Source organism: Macaca fascicularis, chromosome 8, assembly GCF_037993035.2.
Source record: "Macaca fascicularis isolate 582-1 chromosome 8, T2T-MFA8v1.1".
Lineage (NCBI taxonomy): Eukaryota > Metazoa > Chordata > Mammalia > Primates > Cercopithecidae > Macaca > Macaca fascicularis.
The window spans coordinates 142,502,402-142,518,869 of record NC_088382.1 but is presented as its reverse complement, the minus strand read 5'-3'; the positions used below and the strand labels follow the sequence as shown (position 1 = coordinate 142,518,869).

Sequence of the window (16,468 nt, the reverse complement as noted above, 5' to 3'; positions counted from 1 at the left end):
TTAACCTCAAACTCCGTTTCCCCATTTGCAAAGAATTGTGGATGGCGATTATACCATCTTTCTCCTGGAGCTGTTACAGGATTAAATTTGAAGATCTGATAATCTACTTAGCACAGTAAGTGCCTGCTCAAAGGTGAGGTTAGAATATTGTTTAGCTGGTGGAGGGCTGTGACTCATGCCTGTAATCCCAGCACTTTGGGAGGCCAAGGCAGACAGATCAATTGAAGTCAGGAGTTCGAGACCAGCCTGGCCAACATGGTGAAATCCCGTCTCTACTAAAAATGTGCAAATATTAGCTGGGCATGGTGGCGCACACCTGTAGTCCCAGCCACTCGGGTGGATGAGGTGGGAGGATCGCTTGAGCCCAGGAGTTCCAGGCTGTGGTGAGCTATGATTGTACCACTGCGCCCCAGCCTGGGCGACAAAGCAAGACTCCATCTCAAAAAAAAAAAAAAAAAAAAAAAAAAAATAGAATATTGTTCAGCTGTTATTATAGACCAGAGGACTGCAGGCTCTCTGAGCTTACGCCTCTGTCGCATGCGGGTAGTAATTCCTGCTTTTTGGAGTTACTCTCAGGATCAGATGAGATCAACGAGTCATAGTTCTTCAATATCGAGGCTTCCTCTCCCCTCCCCCTGTGTGGTGTTCGTGAATCCCCGGAAATGGAGGGAAGCTTTGGTGCAGGCCATGGGGATTGTATGAGCATTCAGGGGCTTGGGTCCCTGACATTTTAACAAGAATATTTGGGCTTTGTGGGAGCGGCAGGTGCCATCTGAAACCTGCCCTAGGGTAGATTCGCTGGAGAATGAGGGAGCATTTTAGAGACGGGTGCAGCATTCCAGCGTTGACTGGCGTCCCCAAACCACTTTGCCTTTTCTTCCCGTGAACCCACCAGCCTGGGGAAGCCAAACCACGAAGTCCTAAGCGTGACTGAGGAGAGACTAATTTAAGCTCCTGTTTTTCCAAAGGGATGCAGTAAGAAAGCGGAACGGCACCGCACTTACTAGACTGAGCCGCCAGGCGAATGGCGTAATCACTCCCGCGCAGAAACTGCTCCGCCAGAGCCTCCCGGGGCGGGAAGAGTGGAGGAAGGCCGAGGTCCTCATTCCTCAGCCGGATTCCCTTGGCCACCAGGAAACTCTCCCCCAGAGGGAACCGAGAACTGTTGGAAGCTGAGACAATCTCTTCCGTTTCCCTAATGAACTGCAGTACAAGGAGCTTCGCTTCCTCACAGGAGCCAGGACCTAGGCGGATAAAAATATCCCAGATGGACTCACTCACCACGTGGACCTCCCTCTGACTCCCATGAAGCATGTGTACCCACATACACACACACACACACACACACATACGCACCCCCACACACTACACACATACCACACACACACCACACACATGGCACACACATACACACACACACCCCACACATACACACCGCACACACTACACACATACCACACACACCACACACACCCCATGCCACACACATACACGCCACACACACACACCACACACCACATGCCACACACACACACACACACCACACATACCCCACACACTACACACATACCACACACACCACACACCACATGCCACACACATACACGCCACACACACACACTACACACACCACACACAACACACCACACACACACACACACACACTACACACATACCACACACACACCACACACCACATGCCACACACATACACACCACACACACACACCACACACACAACACACACCACACACACACACCCCCCCCACACACTACACACATACCACACACACACCACACACCACATGCCACACACACACACACTACACACATACCACACACACACCACACACCACATGCCACACACATACACGCCACACACACACCACACACACAACACACACAACACACACATACACACCACCCCCTCACACTACACACATACACACCAAAACACACCCCACACACACATACACACCACATGCACACCACACACACACCACACAACACACACCACTCCCCCACACTACACACATACACACCACATACCACACACATACACACCAACCCCCACACACTACACACATACACAGCACAAACACACCACACACACACACACATCACACACACAGTATGCACATACAGATCACGTACACCACACATACACGTACACACACACCACCCCAAACACACCACACATATACATGTACACACACACACCACAAACATACACACCACACACACAAATACCACACACATACATACCCCACACACAACACACACACTACACACATAGAGATCACATACCCACCACTCCCGCACACAACACACAAACACCACACACACATACACACACACTACACACACCACACCCATACCCACCACACACTAACACACACACCACACACACCACACACATACACACCCCCCACACCACACATACACACACAAATACACACCACACACACCACACACACACATGAACACCACACACACACCACCCCCAAACACACACCACCCACACACACATACACACACGACACACACAGACACATCACACACACCATACACATATACCACACACATACACACCACACACACCACCCACATATGCACCATACACACACAACCACACACATACACACCACACACAGTACACACACACCACACCATACACACACATGCACACTACACACACCACACACACACATGAACACCACACACACACCACCCCCAAACACACACTACCCACACACACATACACACACGACACACACAGACACATCACACACACCATACACATATACCACACACATACACACCACACACACCACCCACATATGCACCATACACACACAACCACACACATACACACCACACACAGTACACACACACCACACCATACACACACATGCACACTACACACACACACCACACAGACACACACCACACACATACATATACACACACACCACCCTCATATACACACATACACACACCACACATACCCACACACCACAAACACCACACATGCACATACCACACACACAAAAACTCACACACCATAACCCATATAGAAACACACACCTCATAAACACCACACACACATACATAAACATACACCCACCACACCACACACATACACACACTACACAATACACACCCACACATGCGTGCATTTTTGCCTCAGCTATTTCCTTCTCAGCAGCTCTTTCCACGACCTGGAATATTCCTTATTTTGCCTCCACACACTCATTCAGTCACCATTTGTGGAGGGCCCACTGCGTAAGATGAGTAATAGCTCATATTTGCTCCATGCTGTGCATCATTCTGAGCACATCTACACAATCTAATCGATGCAACAGCCCAATAAAATATTCTTATTCTCATGCTACGGATGAGAAACTGAGGCATGGAGAAGTCATATAATGTAAACAAGTTCCCAGCTAGCAAGTAGCTGATTCAGAATTTCAACCTAGACAGTCTCACTCTGGGAATAGTGATCTTGACTAGCTCTCTCTAACGAAGGATAGACAGATGATGGATGGATAGATGCATGGACAGATGGATGGATGGATGGATGGATGGATGGATGGATGGATGGATATCAAAAGTTGAAGGGAGGCACTGTAGGTTAGTAGAGAGTTATTCCTGTGAAGCGGAAAGAGCGTGGCACTCACATACCTTTGGGTTCAATTTTTGGGTCATTTATTAGTTGTGCAACCATGGATAATGCACTTAACTTCTCTGAGTTTCAGCCTCCTGATCTGTGCAATGGGAAATATTGGGGCCTCTAGTCCATGGGGTTTTGTAATGAGCCTTTGAAGTGTTGCAGTTGAAGTGCTTGGCACAGCATCTGGCACATGCTGTCCTTGGCATTGTCACTTAGCAAAATCCACCCTCGCCATATTTACTTAAAACATCACATTGTGAATTCAACAGTGGGGGTGTCACCAGATTCTTTTGATAGCATGGGATCAACAGAAAACAAAAGACTTTGACTTCCAGAATGTGAAGTTATTGTTTTCTTGTTCAAAAGGATATTATCAAATAATTTATTCTATTAATCCCAGGGATTTTGAATCTCTGAAGCAAAAACTCACACTTAAAAACCTCGGCTTGCTCTCCATTTCTTCCAGGATAAAGTGAAAATCTACAACTGGGCACATAAGATCTTTTCAAATCTGTCCCCAGCTGTATGCAGTGGTTCACGCCTGTCATCCTAGCACTTTGGGAGGCCGAGGCAGACAGATCACTTGAGCCCAGGAGTTCAAGACCAGCCTGGGCAACATGGTAAAACCCCGTCTCTACAAGAAATGCAAAAATTAGCTGGGCGTGATGGCACATGCTTGTAGTCCCAGCTACTTGAGAGGCTGAGGTGGCAGGATCGCTTAAGCCTGCTGCAGTGAACTGAGATCATGCCACTGCAATCCAACATAGGCAACAGAGCAAGACTCTGTCTCAAAAAAATTATAATCTGTTCCCGATTTACTATCCGCCTCTTCTTTCACTCCCTCCTGCATCCCCTCCCCTCCTACATCTATAACCTTTTCTCCATCTCACTCACAGCTTCATTGACTCAGTGCATCCTATTTCCTCTGTCGCAAAGGGCCTGCCACATCTGTGACTGGACAAACCCCTCTTAAGATTCATCCCAGTAGTTGGGGTCAAGCTAATCTTTACCCCAATCTTCAAGGAGTTAGTAGCCCCTTTCTCCGAGCACCCTCCACTGCATTTTCCATGTACATACCTCTGCTCCACCACTGCCATTGATTACTTTCCTGATAACATCCTTGGTTTCCCCCACTGGTCTCTGAGCGTCTCAGGGCAGACACCATCCTTTACACGACTGTCTCCCCATCGTACAGTACAGTGCACACAGTAGGCAGTTCATAAACGCATATTAAATGAAGACAGCAAAATTTCAACCAGACCAGAGATAGCAATGCAGACTCAAATTCCTAGAGGCCTGAGCAATTACCCACACATGCATGTAGGAAGTTATTGGTCCCTTCATTACTCACTGTCAATTGTATTAATCCAGCCATCACTTATTAAGTACTTCCTATGTGCCAAGTCCAGCACTTTATATCTATTACTTTTTGTAATTCTTCCAACAAGCCTTTGAGGCAGTTACGTGTTGTAACTCAGATTTTACAGATGACACCAAGACTCAAAAGAGTTAGCCTCTCTCAGGTCACAGAGCAGTAGATGGTAGAGCCATGGTACAAGACAGCTACTGTTCTGTCCTCCAGGCCAGTCCTCCTCAAGCTTTTGGCTGTACTGAATTCCCCTGGGAATATTGTAGAAATGCAAGTTTTGATTCAATAGGTGGGGCCTGAGATCCTGAATCTTTAACGAGTTCCCAAAGTGAATGCCAATGCCACTGGACTACACTTTGAGTATCAAACGCTTTTGATTGTATACCCTTATCAACAAAAGAGTTTGAATATGCACCCCCCAAAATGGGTATTTTTTTTTATAAGGCATATACACAAATTACTAAAATAATACACTACATGCAGATTTTTAGCTGTTTCAGCTGTTAAACATTTAATAGCAAAAACGAAAATATTAATAGAAATGTGAAAGGAAGATAGAAAATACTGAATAGAGATGGAAGTTCTAACATTTTCTCCCTAATGGATAGTCTTGTATCCAGTCTCTTGTTACTCAATAAAAAAAAAGCCAATTACTCTAAGTGTAGTTCTAACATTCTCTCCAGCATTCAGACTAAGGTAAGACTAGTCACTAAAGTAATCCCAGCACTTTGGGAGGCTGAGGCAGGTGGATCACCTGAGCTCAGGAGTTCAAGACCAACCAGGCCAACATGCTGAAACCCCATCTCTACCAAAAATACAAAAAAAAAAAAAATAGCTGGGCATGGTGGTAGGCACCTGTAATCCCAGTTACTTAGGATCTGAGGCACGAGAATTGCTTGAACCTGGGAGGCGGAGGTTGCAGTGAGCTGAGATCGCTCCATTGCACTCCAGCCTGGGCAACAAGAGTGAAACTCAGTCTCAAAATAAAATAAAATAAAGTTACTAGGTACTTTTGGTTATCAACAACTCACGCTCCTAAAATTGCATACAAATAGGACCAAATTTAGTCTTAGATAATTTAAAATTATAGGAATGTCGCCATGTAAGAGACCTGACCACTGGTATGGAGAATGATTCTACCACAAAAAAACACAAAAATAAGTAAGACTTCTTATCTAACAGGCCAAAATCAATGTGTTAATCTTGAGGGTTCTATTGCTAGAACTTGACATTTGAATGGAGGATCCTTGCATTGTCATCTCTGGGTTGTTCAAAATGCCAAGAGTATTACTGTTCTCATCACATGGTACTTTCACCCAACGTTTTAAAAACCAGTTGCTGCTAAAGCCTAAAATTTAGCCAGTATCAAAATAGTCTAATGTATTTTAACATTACTCAGAAAGGTCCAGACAATGTTAAACTTGCAAAGAATGAATTGAGAGATTTCACTGAACGGCTGTCATATCACCTATAATATTAGCAATGGCTGGTTAGAGAGATTTGGATTTGGTGATAACAGTGTTGAACATATCTGGTTGTTCTTTCAAACTGCTGGCATGGCTAAAGGGGAGAAGGCATTTTAACTGAAACTCAGTGTCAGCTTCCTTCTATTTATGGCTCATATGTCATAACTTTCCCATAAGTCTACCTGCCACAAAGCTGAATGTATAGACCTCAATTAGCGGCTCTCCAATCAGTTCCTTAGTTAAATCCTTCCAAATCAATTAAAGCCACTTCAGGTGGCACTCTCCTGAGGTCTGCGCATCTAGCAGCATTCTGTGCAAATAGCAGGTTCACTGTAATACTCATTGGTCCATTAAAAGGTGCACCTAACATAGGAGCGATTACTAAACATTAACCATAGGAGGACAAGGGCCAGGTCATCTCCACTTTTATAGCCTTCATCAGCTCTAAGATGAAGATGCTTTGCACACAGAAGACATCCAGTAAAAATCTAAGACACCGATTGAAGTAATCAATTATATGAAAGCTTTAAAATATACTGTATCAATCTTGCCAACACCTCACTGTGTCGATGCAGGGAAGTCCCCTCGCCTCTGTGAACCTTGGTTTTCTCAGCCATCTCTAAACTCCATTCCAGCTTTGACACTCAATCCCCTCCCACTAGACATCCTTTATATATATATATATATATATATTAAACACACAGACACACACACACACTTAGCTCTTCATATGCATTAGCTCACATGTTGGGAGCTTGCTCGGCTCAGCCCGCATTCCTTCCAGCTCTCGGCCAGCCTCATCCACACACCAGCAGTTCCGAAGGTCGAAATGTGCCAAAGGAGTGCTGAAGTCTGAGTAGGGCCCTGGGTATCGGCTGAGTTGGCCGTTTAGGATCTGCCAGAAGAGGTAGGGATCCAGGAGGACATTCTCCCTGGACTGGGACCGGTTCCCTTCCAGTGCTGCTAGTGGGACATCTTGCAGAGAAGGGTATTGGGACAGCACCGGGAAGACACCTTGCTGGCCAGCCTCATACAGACTCTGAATAAAGAGACCAAAGTTTCCGGAAGCTGCTTCTCTGTAGCTCATGATCTTCACTAGCAGCTCGGCAGGCATCAGCTCCTGGCCCTTGTTCTGAGCCTCCCATCGTTGGTACCACTCAAAGACCTGCTCGGGGGGCCCATCGCATTGCACTTGTCTCCACTGTCCATCGGCACTGCACTGTGGGATGTAGGTGTCGGAAAGGGTGGGTAGCATGCTGGAGTTAGAGAGCAGGGCCTGCACCGTCCTGAGGAAAGCTTGCTCAGCCTGTAATTGACAGGGTGTGGGGCCTAGGGAGGAACAATGAGCAGGTGTTTCAGTTTAAGAAATTTAATAAACTGGAAAGACTAAGATAAAACCACTTAACTGTCCAAACCCCATCTAAAACCTCATATAGCCATAGAAATAACATGAAGCTTAAATTTGTAAAGAATATCTAGATAGGCATTGCCCCATGACTAAATCAGCACCATTGAAATCAGTTAGTGATCAGCACTGCAAAAATGTGGCAGTTCTTTAAGGCCAAAGAAATCTCCTTATTTACTCCTAGGTCTGATTAATATTATCTAGGCGTTCCGGGATCATTTTTAACATAAGCAGTCAATTTCATCTTTAACTGAAGTGTAAGCATTGGCTAGGAGTGGATTTCTATTGCTGTACTGCATTAGGTCAGGGCCTAAAGAGAGACTCAGGGAACCTGCAGATTGAATACCCACAGACTTACATTTCTTGGGCTTCCCCATTGCACTTCGAGTTCCAGGAATGGCCTGACCCTCAGCATCAACACAGTAACACTCTGAGTTGAAGCACTGGACAGGCAGGAAATATCCCTCACTAGTACAAGCAGGGACAAACAAGCTGGAGCCAGCAGGCTGGCTGCCCATGAGGCTTTGCATGCGAGCCCTTTGCTTTTCACAGTCTGTGGGGCACCTCGGCTGTCCACCTCTCACTCTTGAGCTGGGAAGCTCTTTGCCCCAGGAATCCACACACCAGCACTCTCCGGCAAAGCACTGGACATCTTCATAGCTTCCTTCTGTCGTGCATGATGGGACAAACAGCCTTTCAGGTGTCTGCTCACAGGTCTGGGACCTGAGCACCGTTTCCATCACATCACCTAAATCTCTTGCCACATCTTCTGGCACAGAGATAGCATGTTGCAAGAAGAGAAGGAATTCTGGAAGCTCCAGGAGAGAAGCAAGGAATTTGAGGGCATTTTGGTTCTCCTGTAGGTTAATTTCAAAGCCAAAGCTGCCCACAATTGGCTTATTCATAGCAACATCCTTCTTAGCGGCTTCAGGGGTTCCTGTAGAAGAATTTGAATCTAATCCCACCGAGACTGGCTTGGCCAAATCTTCTAGTCTCCCTCCATTCGAGAAGCTTGCAAGACCAAGTTGCTGGAAAAATTGACTGAAGTTAAATGTGCCTCTTGTGCCAAGGGCTCCAGACAAGTTAAACTGGCCAAGATTCACCAAAAATTTCCCTCCAAAAAGGTTTTGCTGGAGTCTCTTTGGGTTGGTGGTAAACTGAAGGGCAAGACGAGCCAGCCCTCGGGAGGGAAAAATCGCTCGGATGGCTTCTTTGAGAAGACTCTCTGAGACAGAAAACTGTTGGCTCTGTCCTTCCACCATTGGGCGGAGGAGCCCAGAGTCCACAAAGAGCTCTTTGATTGTGGGTGGGCAGGATGTGGCAAATCTGGCTACTCTCGGAGAGGCCCATCTTTTCTCCGGGGAAGAGAACAGGTCGTGCTGGCTGAAGTAGCCTGAGGTCCCAAAGTAGAGTCTGGACAAGGCCTGCTGCCTTTTGGAGGCACAAGATCTGCCTTCAGCTGCATGAGACAAAGTGAAATGGGAGAAAAGGTTTTAATGTCACGAGCAATCCTGAGACAGCTCCTCAGATCTTTCAGGTGGTAAGATGCCAGAACATTCAATCAAGGACACCTACGTTTGAAACCACTTTCTTCTCTGTGTCGTTTTATTTTTTCCTTTCCCCTGAGCTACCTCTGTGGGGTCATTTTGGAGGAGTGACTATTCCAGGTGGCATGACCACTCCCCTAGCTCTCACTAGAGGTTGATCCCTTCTAAGGCAAGTCTCGTAAATACTGGCTCACTTTCTGAAAATCTGACCTCACTTGCCAACTGTACTCGGGTGAATAGTGTCCCCTCCCTGCACAGACATGATGTTCATGTCTACAGGGAACCTCAGAATGTGATTTAGAAATAGGGTCTTTGCAGATGTCACCAAGTTAAGATGATGTCATACTGGATTAGGGTGGGCTCTAAAACCAATGACTGGTGTCCTTATAAGAAGGTCATGTGAAGACACAAAGATGCACACAGGGAAGAAAGCTGTGTGAAGACAGAGGCACAGATTGGAGGGAGGCAGTCACAAGCCAAAGACACCAGGGATTGCCAGCAACCACCAGAAACCAGGAAGGGGCAAGGAAGAATTCTGCCATAGAACCTTCAGGGAGAGCATGGCCCTACCCACACCTTGATTTCAGACTTCTGGCCTCCAGAACTAGGAGGGAATAAATTTCTGTTGTTTTAAGCCACCTGGTTTGTAGTGATTTGTTATGGCAGCCCTAGGAAACTAGTACACCAACACATTTCTATGTGTATTTAATGAAATGATGTCTTCCAGCCTGCATTCTCTCGTTGGAATTCTCAATGGACTTTAATGCCTCACTATGTGCTTTTAGTGTGGCTAACTCCTCCTTGGGGGTAGTCTAGTCTAGGCTAGCTATGGTCTCCTTCAGGGCAAGAATCATATCTGAAATGCTGTTAGTGGTTCCTATAAGAAGAAATATTTTCCTATATTGTAATATATATTATAATATAGGAAAGATAAGACTTCCTATAATAGAAAACAATAATGCCCACCCAGTGTACACACTTAGAACATTCTTCTGGGCTTCTTGACCTTTCCTCGAAATTATTAATTTAACAGTGATCAACTCAGCCAACTCTTTGCATGGTCAAGTCATTCTATCTGAACATCCTAGGCTGACTCCAGCCACAATAAGAGAAAAAACATGTAAAATTTGAACACCAAGGGGCTGTCTCAGTTACATAGGTGGATGTAAGTAAGCTCCATTTTTCTCCATAAAATCATAACTCTTACCTTTTAACCACCCCGCCCTCAACTTTTAAAATATGTTTTTCCTCTTGATTCACACAAAAGCCAAAACGAAAGTCAGCCAATTTCCTTCTGTAACCAGGCAACAGAGAAAGAACTGGAAAATGTGGTGGGAGGGGAGAGACTGGCAGCATCAGAGCACGTAACATCCCTCAGCAAGGCCATGTCCTCTTTTAATGGATATTACAGGAAGGTATGGCAGAAATAAAGTTTACTGCTTTGCTTAGTCTTCTGCCAAATTAAGAGCTTACCCTTTCCATCCATTTGTTATGTAGTGTTACCAAAGCAAGGAAATTCAATTACTGTTTCCATGTGGCATTTGTTTCCACAGAAATAGGACCTGATATACCAGAGAGAAAAAGTGAAAATATATGATCCATCTATGCACTTGATAGAGCCATTTATGGTCTTCAATGTAGAAAACCATAGTTCTTCATTTCCACCTGGGAGTTGGACGGCACAACATTCTCTAGGTTTTAGTAGAAATGAAATGTGATTGCAAATGCCTTCAAGAAAGTGTCTCCAAATTTTCTTTTTTGACATTCTCACATTTAGCAGATAGAATATAACCACACATCATGAAGAATATTCAAAAGGTTAAGTTGGACAAATGGAATGATTTAACAGGAATTATTGAATGAATGTTAATATACATATATAGAAGCTATAAAAAAAACCTTCATTGGTGTATCACTATTCCTAATCTTTTAAAATCTACCCAGCTTCCCCAAGTTGGAAGCTTAGGAATGCTCCTGATTCTGCCCTTCCTCATCATAACATCCTTCAAAATTTCACCAGGAAGAGAAAATGGGGTCTGCCTGGAATGCCTACTAAGAGTTCTCACCGTCTCCCACTGTTTCTGCTTTAATGATAGCTCCATACTGGGTTGAATAGTGTACCTCAAAATTCATGCTCTTACCAGAACCACAGAATGTGACCTTATTTGGCAGAAGGGTCATTGTCGATGGGATTAGTTAAGATGATGCCTGACGGGATCAGGTGGAGCCTTAACCCAACATGACTGGTCTCCTTGTAAGAAGAGGAGAAGACTCACAGACAGACACAGAGGGAAGATAGCCACGTGGCAATGGAAGCCAAGACTACAGTCATGCTGCCCTAAACCAAAGAATGCACAGATTGCTGGTACCACTACAAGCTAGGAAGAGGAAAGAAAGGATCCTCCCCTAGAGTTTTCAGAGGGAGCACAGCCCCGCTGACACCCTGATTTTGGACTTCCAACCTCCAGAATAGACACAATACATTTCAGTTGCTCTCAGATGCCCACCTTGTGGTGATTTATTACCATAGCCCTAGAAAATCAATACAGACCCCATCATCTCTGGAACATGGCAATGACCTTCTAATTGGCCTGGTTGCCTCCGGACTGCTGCTTCTTTGAGTCTCTCCTCCAGAATTTCTTTGCCTTACATGCAAAACCCACGATGATACTGTCCAACTTAAAACGTTTCACTGTCTTCACCTGACCTCCAGGATGAAGCCCCCAGGCCTTTGTTAGGATAACAAAGACCTCATTGTCTTACCCCTGCCTTTCTTCAGAGTCTGGAGCACCACCCTATTCATACTCCAGCAATTTTTTCTCTATCCTTCTTGCAAATTAGATGATCATTAGCATATCAATGCCTATTATTCTGTCCTTCTCATTTTGCTTCTCCTGCTCTCCACATAGAGAACACCTTTCCTTACTCCCCTCCTTCAAGAAACATCTCCTTAGAAGATTCTAATCAAGTGTGGCCTCTTCCATGCATCTTTCCTAAATGCCTCCTTCCCATACCTTCTGCAAGATCGAATGCCCTTCTCACCATGCTCCTTCAGTTACGTGCATGCTCCTGTCTCATGGTACATGGGAACTCAATTCTCTTTTATTTTTCTTCACCTATGAGCCCACTAATATTCCCTGAGCTCCCTGAAAAAGCAACGAGGTCTGACACAAGATGAGAAACATGTTGGAAGTTAATGATGATAAACTGGTTTTCAGACAGGTTGAGCTTGAAAGGCGAGTGGGGCACACCAGAAGGCAGTTGAATTAACGGGCTCCAGAGAAGTTGGTCTGGAGGACCGCTTAAGTAATAGGACGCGAGGCCAAAAGAGGAAACCCCCAGAGGAAACCCACCACAAGATGGCGGCTCCCCTTGCTGCCGGGTTCCATGGATTTCCTTCCCCTGGACATCCACGCACCAGCAGGGCCCTTCCGTCTGGCACTGTACCGCCTGATAGTCTCCGTTTCGGCGGCAGCTTGGAACATAGGGGTGACCAAAGCTGGTTGCTGTAAACCGCTCCACTTCACATTTTGTGGGGCCTAGAGGAAATCCACACAGTAAAGGAGAAGACAGTGTCAACAATGCTTGGTGTCTTCACAGCATGCACTGCTGCTTACTCTTAATGATTCTTTTCATCTCTGCCCTCACTTTGCTGGAGCAGCCACGCAGACCATAGCGACTTTGAAACCCAAGAGGCATCCCCTTAATGGAAACACACACACTGTTGGCAGCTGATTACTTACATCGGAATCTGCCAGAGATGACTGATTGAACTGCGAGGAACCGTCTCTGCAGTATCCGGTACAGGGTGGTTTCGGTGAAGGTGGAAGGAAGGTCCAGACCAGCAAAAATGGTGTCATAAATTTCATCCAGTAACAACTCCAAACCTGAGCAAAGACAGCAAGACTTTCAGAGATGGTCTCATTCAGAAAGGAAGCCCTGACCTTGTTGTGCAAACAGATATTGAGAGAGAGCCTTCACCAGCATCATTAGGCCATAAGTCTGAACAACACTTTAACAGTTTCCAAAGTCAGGGCTGCTGTGGATGGTTGTGCAAGTTGTTCATAGAACAAAGGAGCAGTGCTTATAGAATAAGAGATTAAATCGATCCTGTGCTCCACTCGCCAGTTTTGGGGCTGCATCTGCCCAGAGCGAGGCACTTCTTTCCAGTGTGCACAAAGGCACTATGTAGGCCAGCAGCAGCTGCATTCACCATACTGCAAGATGACAGTTTGCTGAGGTTGTGTCCTCCTCAATGCCACAGCAGCCTGGCAGGGGGAAGGCAGTCACTCTAGCTGTGCTTTACAAGCAATGCTAGGCAGGCTCTCGGACCTAAGGAATCACACTCCCTCCCTTCAGATCACCTGAGGGGTGTCACTCACCTGTCTCAGCCAGTTCCCGCCCTTGGCTGTCAGCACAGTGGCAGTACCCGGACACCTCAGGGAATCTCCTCTGGAAGGAATTGAAGGTCACAAATGCATCTGGAAACCTTGGAGAGAATGAGATTTATGGTCACCATTCATAAAGGCAAGTCATCACAATCTCTTCCTGTAGAAATAAATGTGGCCAAGTCCACGCCTAGTGAAAAGGAATGTCTACTTTCTTACGGCATGACAGTTGCTTCATGTTTCCTGCAGCAAATGCATTTCCTTTACAAATTAGTTTAACCTGGCTGGAACCAGGCTGGACCTTGTAAAATAAAGCTGTGCATAGCTGTCGTCTACTAATTAGCCATTTTCCTCGCTTATGGCATTTGACCAATTTATGCCCATGCATTTGTCTCATAGGGCCAGGCAGAAAGCAGTCAAGGCAGATCGCATTAACTGGCTCCTTTCCTGGAATACAGCTCTCGAGACTAAAGGCCAAGTCTGCTTTACAAACATATGGTACATTGGAGATGATCTCATTTTGGGAGATCAAATGACTTCAGGCCCCTTTACAACTTTTCAAAAGCTTGAAAAGAAGCCAGTTGCCACCACAGGAAATTCTTAAGAAGGAAATGTATCCAGTCCCACAGTTGAAAAAAGCACAAATCAATGCAGCATCACTAACAAGGGCTATCCATCTCTTTCCATAAAATGAGGAAAGAGATTCCCTAATCACATCTGGCCTGGCAATTGTTATAACGAGCTCATCAGCTGGATTCCCTGTCTTAGAAGTAATAGAAAGGTAAGGTATACAAAGCCGTATTGAGAAGTTCTAACCCTGTGCAATGATTTAGCAACCAAAGAGGAACTGTTCATCTTTTATAACATTTAGAGATTTGCTTTCAGGCCCTATATAACTACATAACTTATATATGCAGCCCAAGCATAATGTGTTTCCACCTGTGTCTGAAATATATCTCCCAACAATAAGTTAACAGAAGCAGCAGCTCTGTACATTGATAGGCCAATTGCTGTGCAATCTATTCTAGCAAAGTGTTGCAAAGAATCTTAATGTCCAATAGTAGAAAATTAAGAAGTAAATTATAGTAAATGCCCTAAATGTAATAAAATGCTATGATTGAGGACAATGCTTATAAACTCTAGCCAAAAGGAAGTGTGTATAACATTATGTAAAAAGGTTAGATTATAAAATGCCATATACATGTATTGCAATTACAACCATACAACTGAACCAGTATTGGAAGGCAATGTATGGTGTAGTAATTGCTCAGAGCCTGACTTTGAATTTCCATTCAAGTTAATAACTATTACTTAATTTGAATGGAAATGGATATGCAAAACAAAAGCTATAAATGCACCATAGGATTATGGATGAGTTTTTTTCCATGCTATTAATCTATTATTCTGTGTATGTGTGTTAAACAGAATGTTACAGTAAGTGTGTTGCATAACAAAAATTAAAAACTCACTTTGCTTAGTTGCCACTGATAGGGAGGTAGGGGGTATATAATAAAAGTTCATTCTTTAGAGCCTAGGATAATTCAATTTTAAACGTACTAATAACAGTATAATAACAGCTTCCATTTATTGAGCACAACTTTGTAAAAGACTACCTACAAAATGTTTTAATACACATTGATTCGTTTAATCCACCTAACATTCCTAAAAGGAAGGTGGTACATTTTAATCCCCCTTTTAAAGATTAAGAAGATGAGGTGTATGGGCCACTGTCTTGAACTAGCAGTGGAAACTGAGGTTTAAATCCTGCTCTTACCCACTACATGCTGCCTATCTCTGCCAGTGGTATTATTCAGTGTGTTTTTGGCTGCACCTGGCTTTTGTCCTACACCCTACCCTGCAAGGCATGTGACTCTGTCTGACACTGCTCCATATGCCCAGCACCTCGCTCTTCCTGGCATCTCATAGATGTTGATGACACAAGTACTGGCCCGAGGTGGGTTCTGAAACAAATTCCAGTGTGAGGCCCAAGTTTAAATCACTCTAGTTCCATGCTCAGCTAATTCAACCCAGAGACCCACCTCAATGTCCTGGTTCATGGCAGACATGACCTCCAGGGTCTTTGAGCCATCTTCATCCTACGACTTTATGGTCAGAGCCCCTCTCTGGGGGTTTCTGGTCTTATAAACTGCCCAGTACCTGGACCTACCAGTGTTTTTTTCATGGACCTCACTCTTGATATTCCTGTTCTTGCATATTGGAGATCACCCTGTCTTCGGCTCTGGAGAGGGTCCTCCCACCCTCCCTGTAAGACCACCCTAAGGCCCGCTACTGCCATCTGCGCTCTCTAGGACTGTTCTTTGCTGACCTCTAGGACAGACACCCTGTGCTGCCATCTTTAATCCCTTCTTGCTAATTCTGTATGTAGTGAGAAGAGCTAATATGATTGTTGCTATTAATTACTATTCATAAAATAATCACAGGTTATAGGTATGAACAATCAGAACGAACACTCTCCATATTTGTCTCATTTAATTCTCACAACCCTTTAAAAATCTCCATTTCCCAAATGAAAAAACTGGGATTCTGCGTGATGATGTGACTGGGTCAAGATCATCCAGCCAACACCAGGGACCAAGAATCCCAAGTCCATTTCCAATGG

The 16,468-nt window shown here is 44.9% G+C and overlaps 1 protein-coding gene across 1 annotated transcript in view; it reads right to left on the bottom strand.

The window, feature by feature from the left end:
- Positions 1-16,468, bottom strand: part of TG (thyroglobulin) — a 275,111-nt gene that overhangs the window by 246,693 nt on the left and 11,950 nt on the right. The window contains exons 6-11 of the mRNA XM_045398722.3: positions 13,843-13,949; positions 13,204-13,347; positions 12,814-12,999; positions 8,272-9,372; positions 7,253-7,837; positions 1,005-1,244 (exon numbers count right to left, since the gene is read on the bottom strand). Of these exons, the coding sequence (XP_045254657.2) occupies positions 1,005-1,244; positions 7,253-7,837; positions 8,272-9,372; positions 12,814-12,999; positions 13,204-13,347; positions 13,843-13,949 (2,363 nt within the window). The remainder of the gene's footprint in view (positions 1-1,004; positions 1,245-7,252; positions 7,838-8,271; positions 9,373-12,813; positions 13,000-13,203; positions 13,348-13,842; positions 13,950-16,468) is intronic.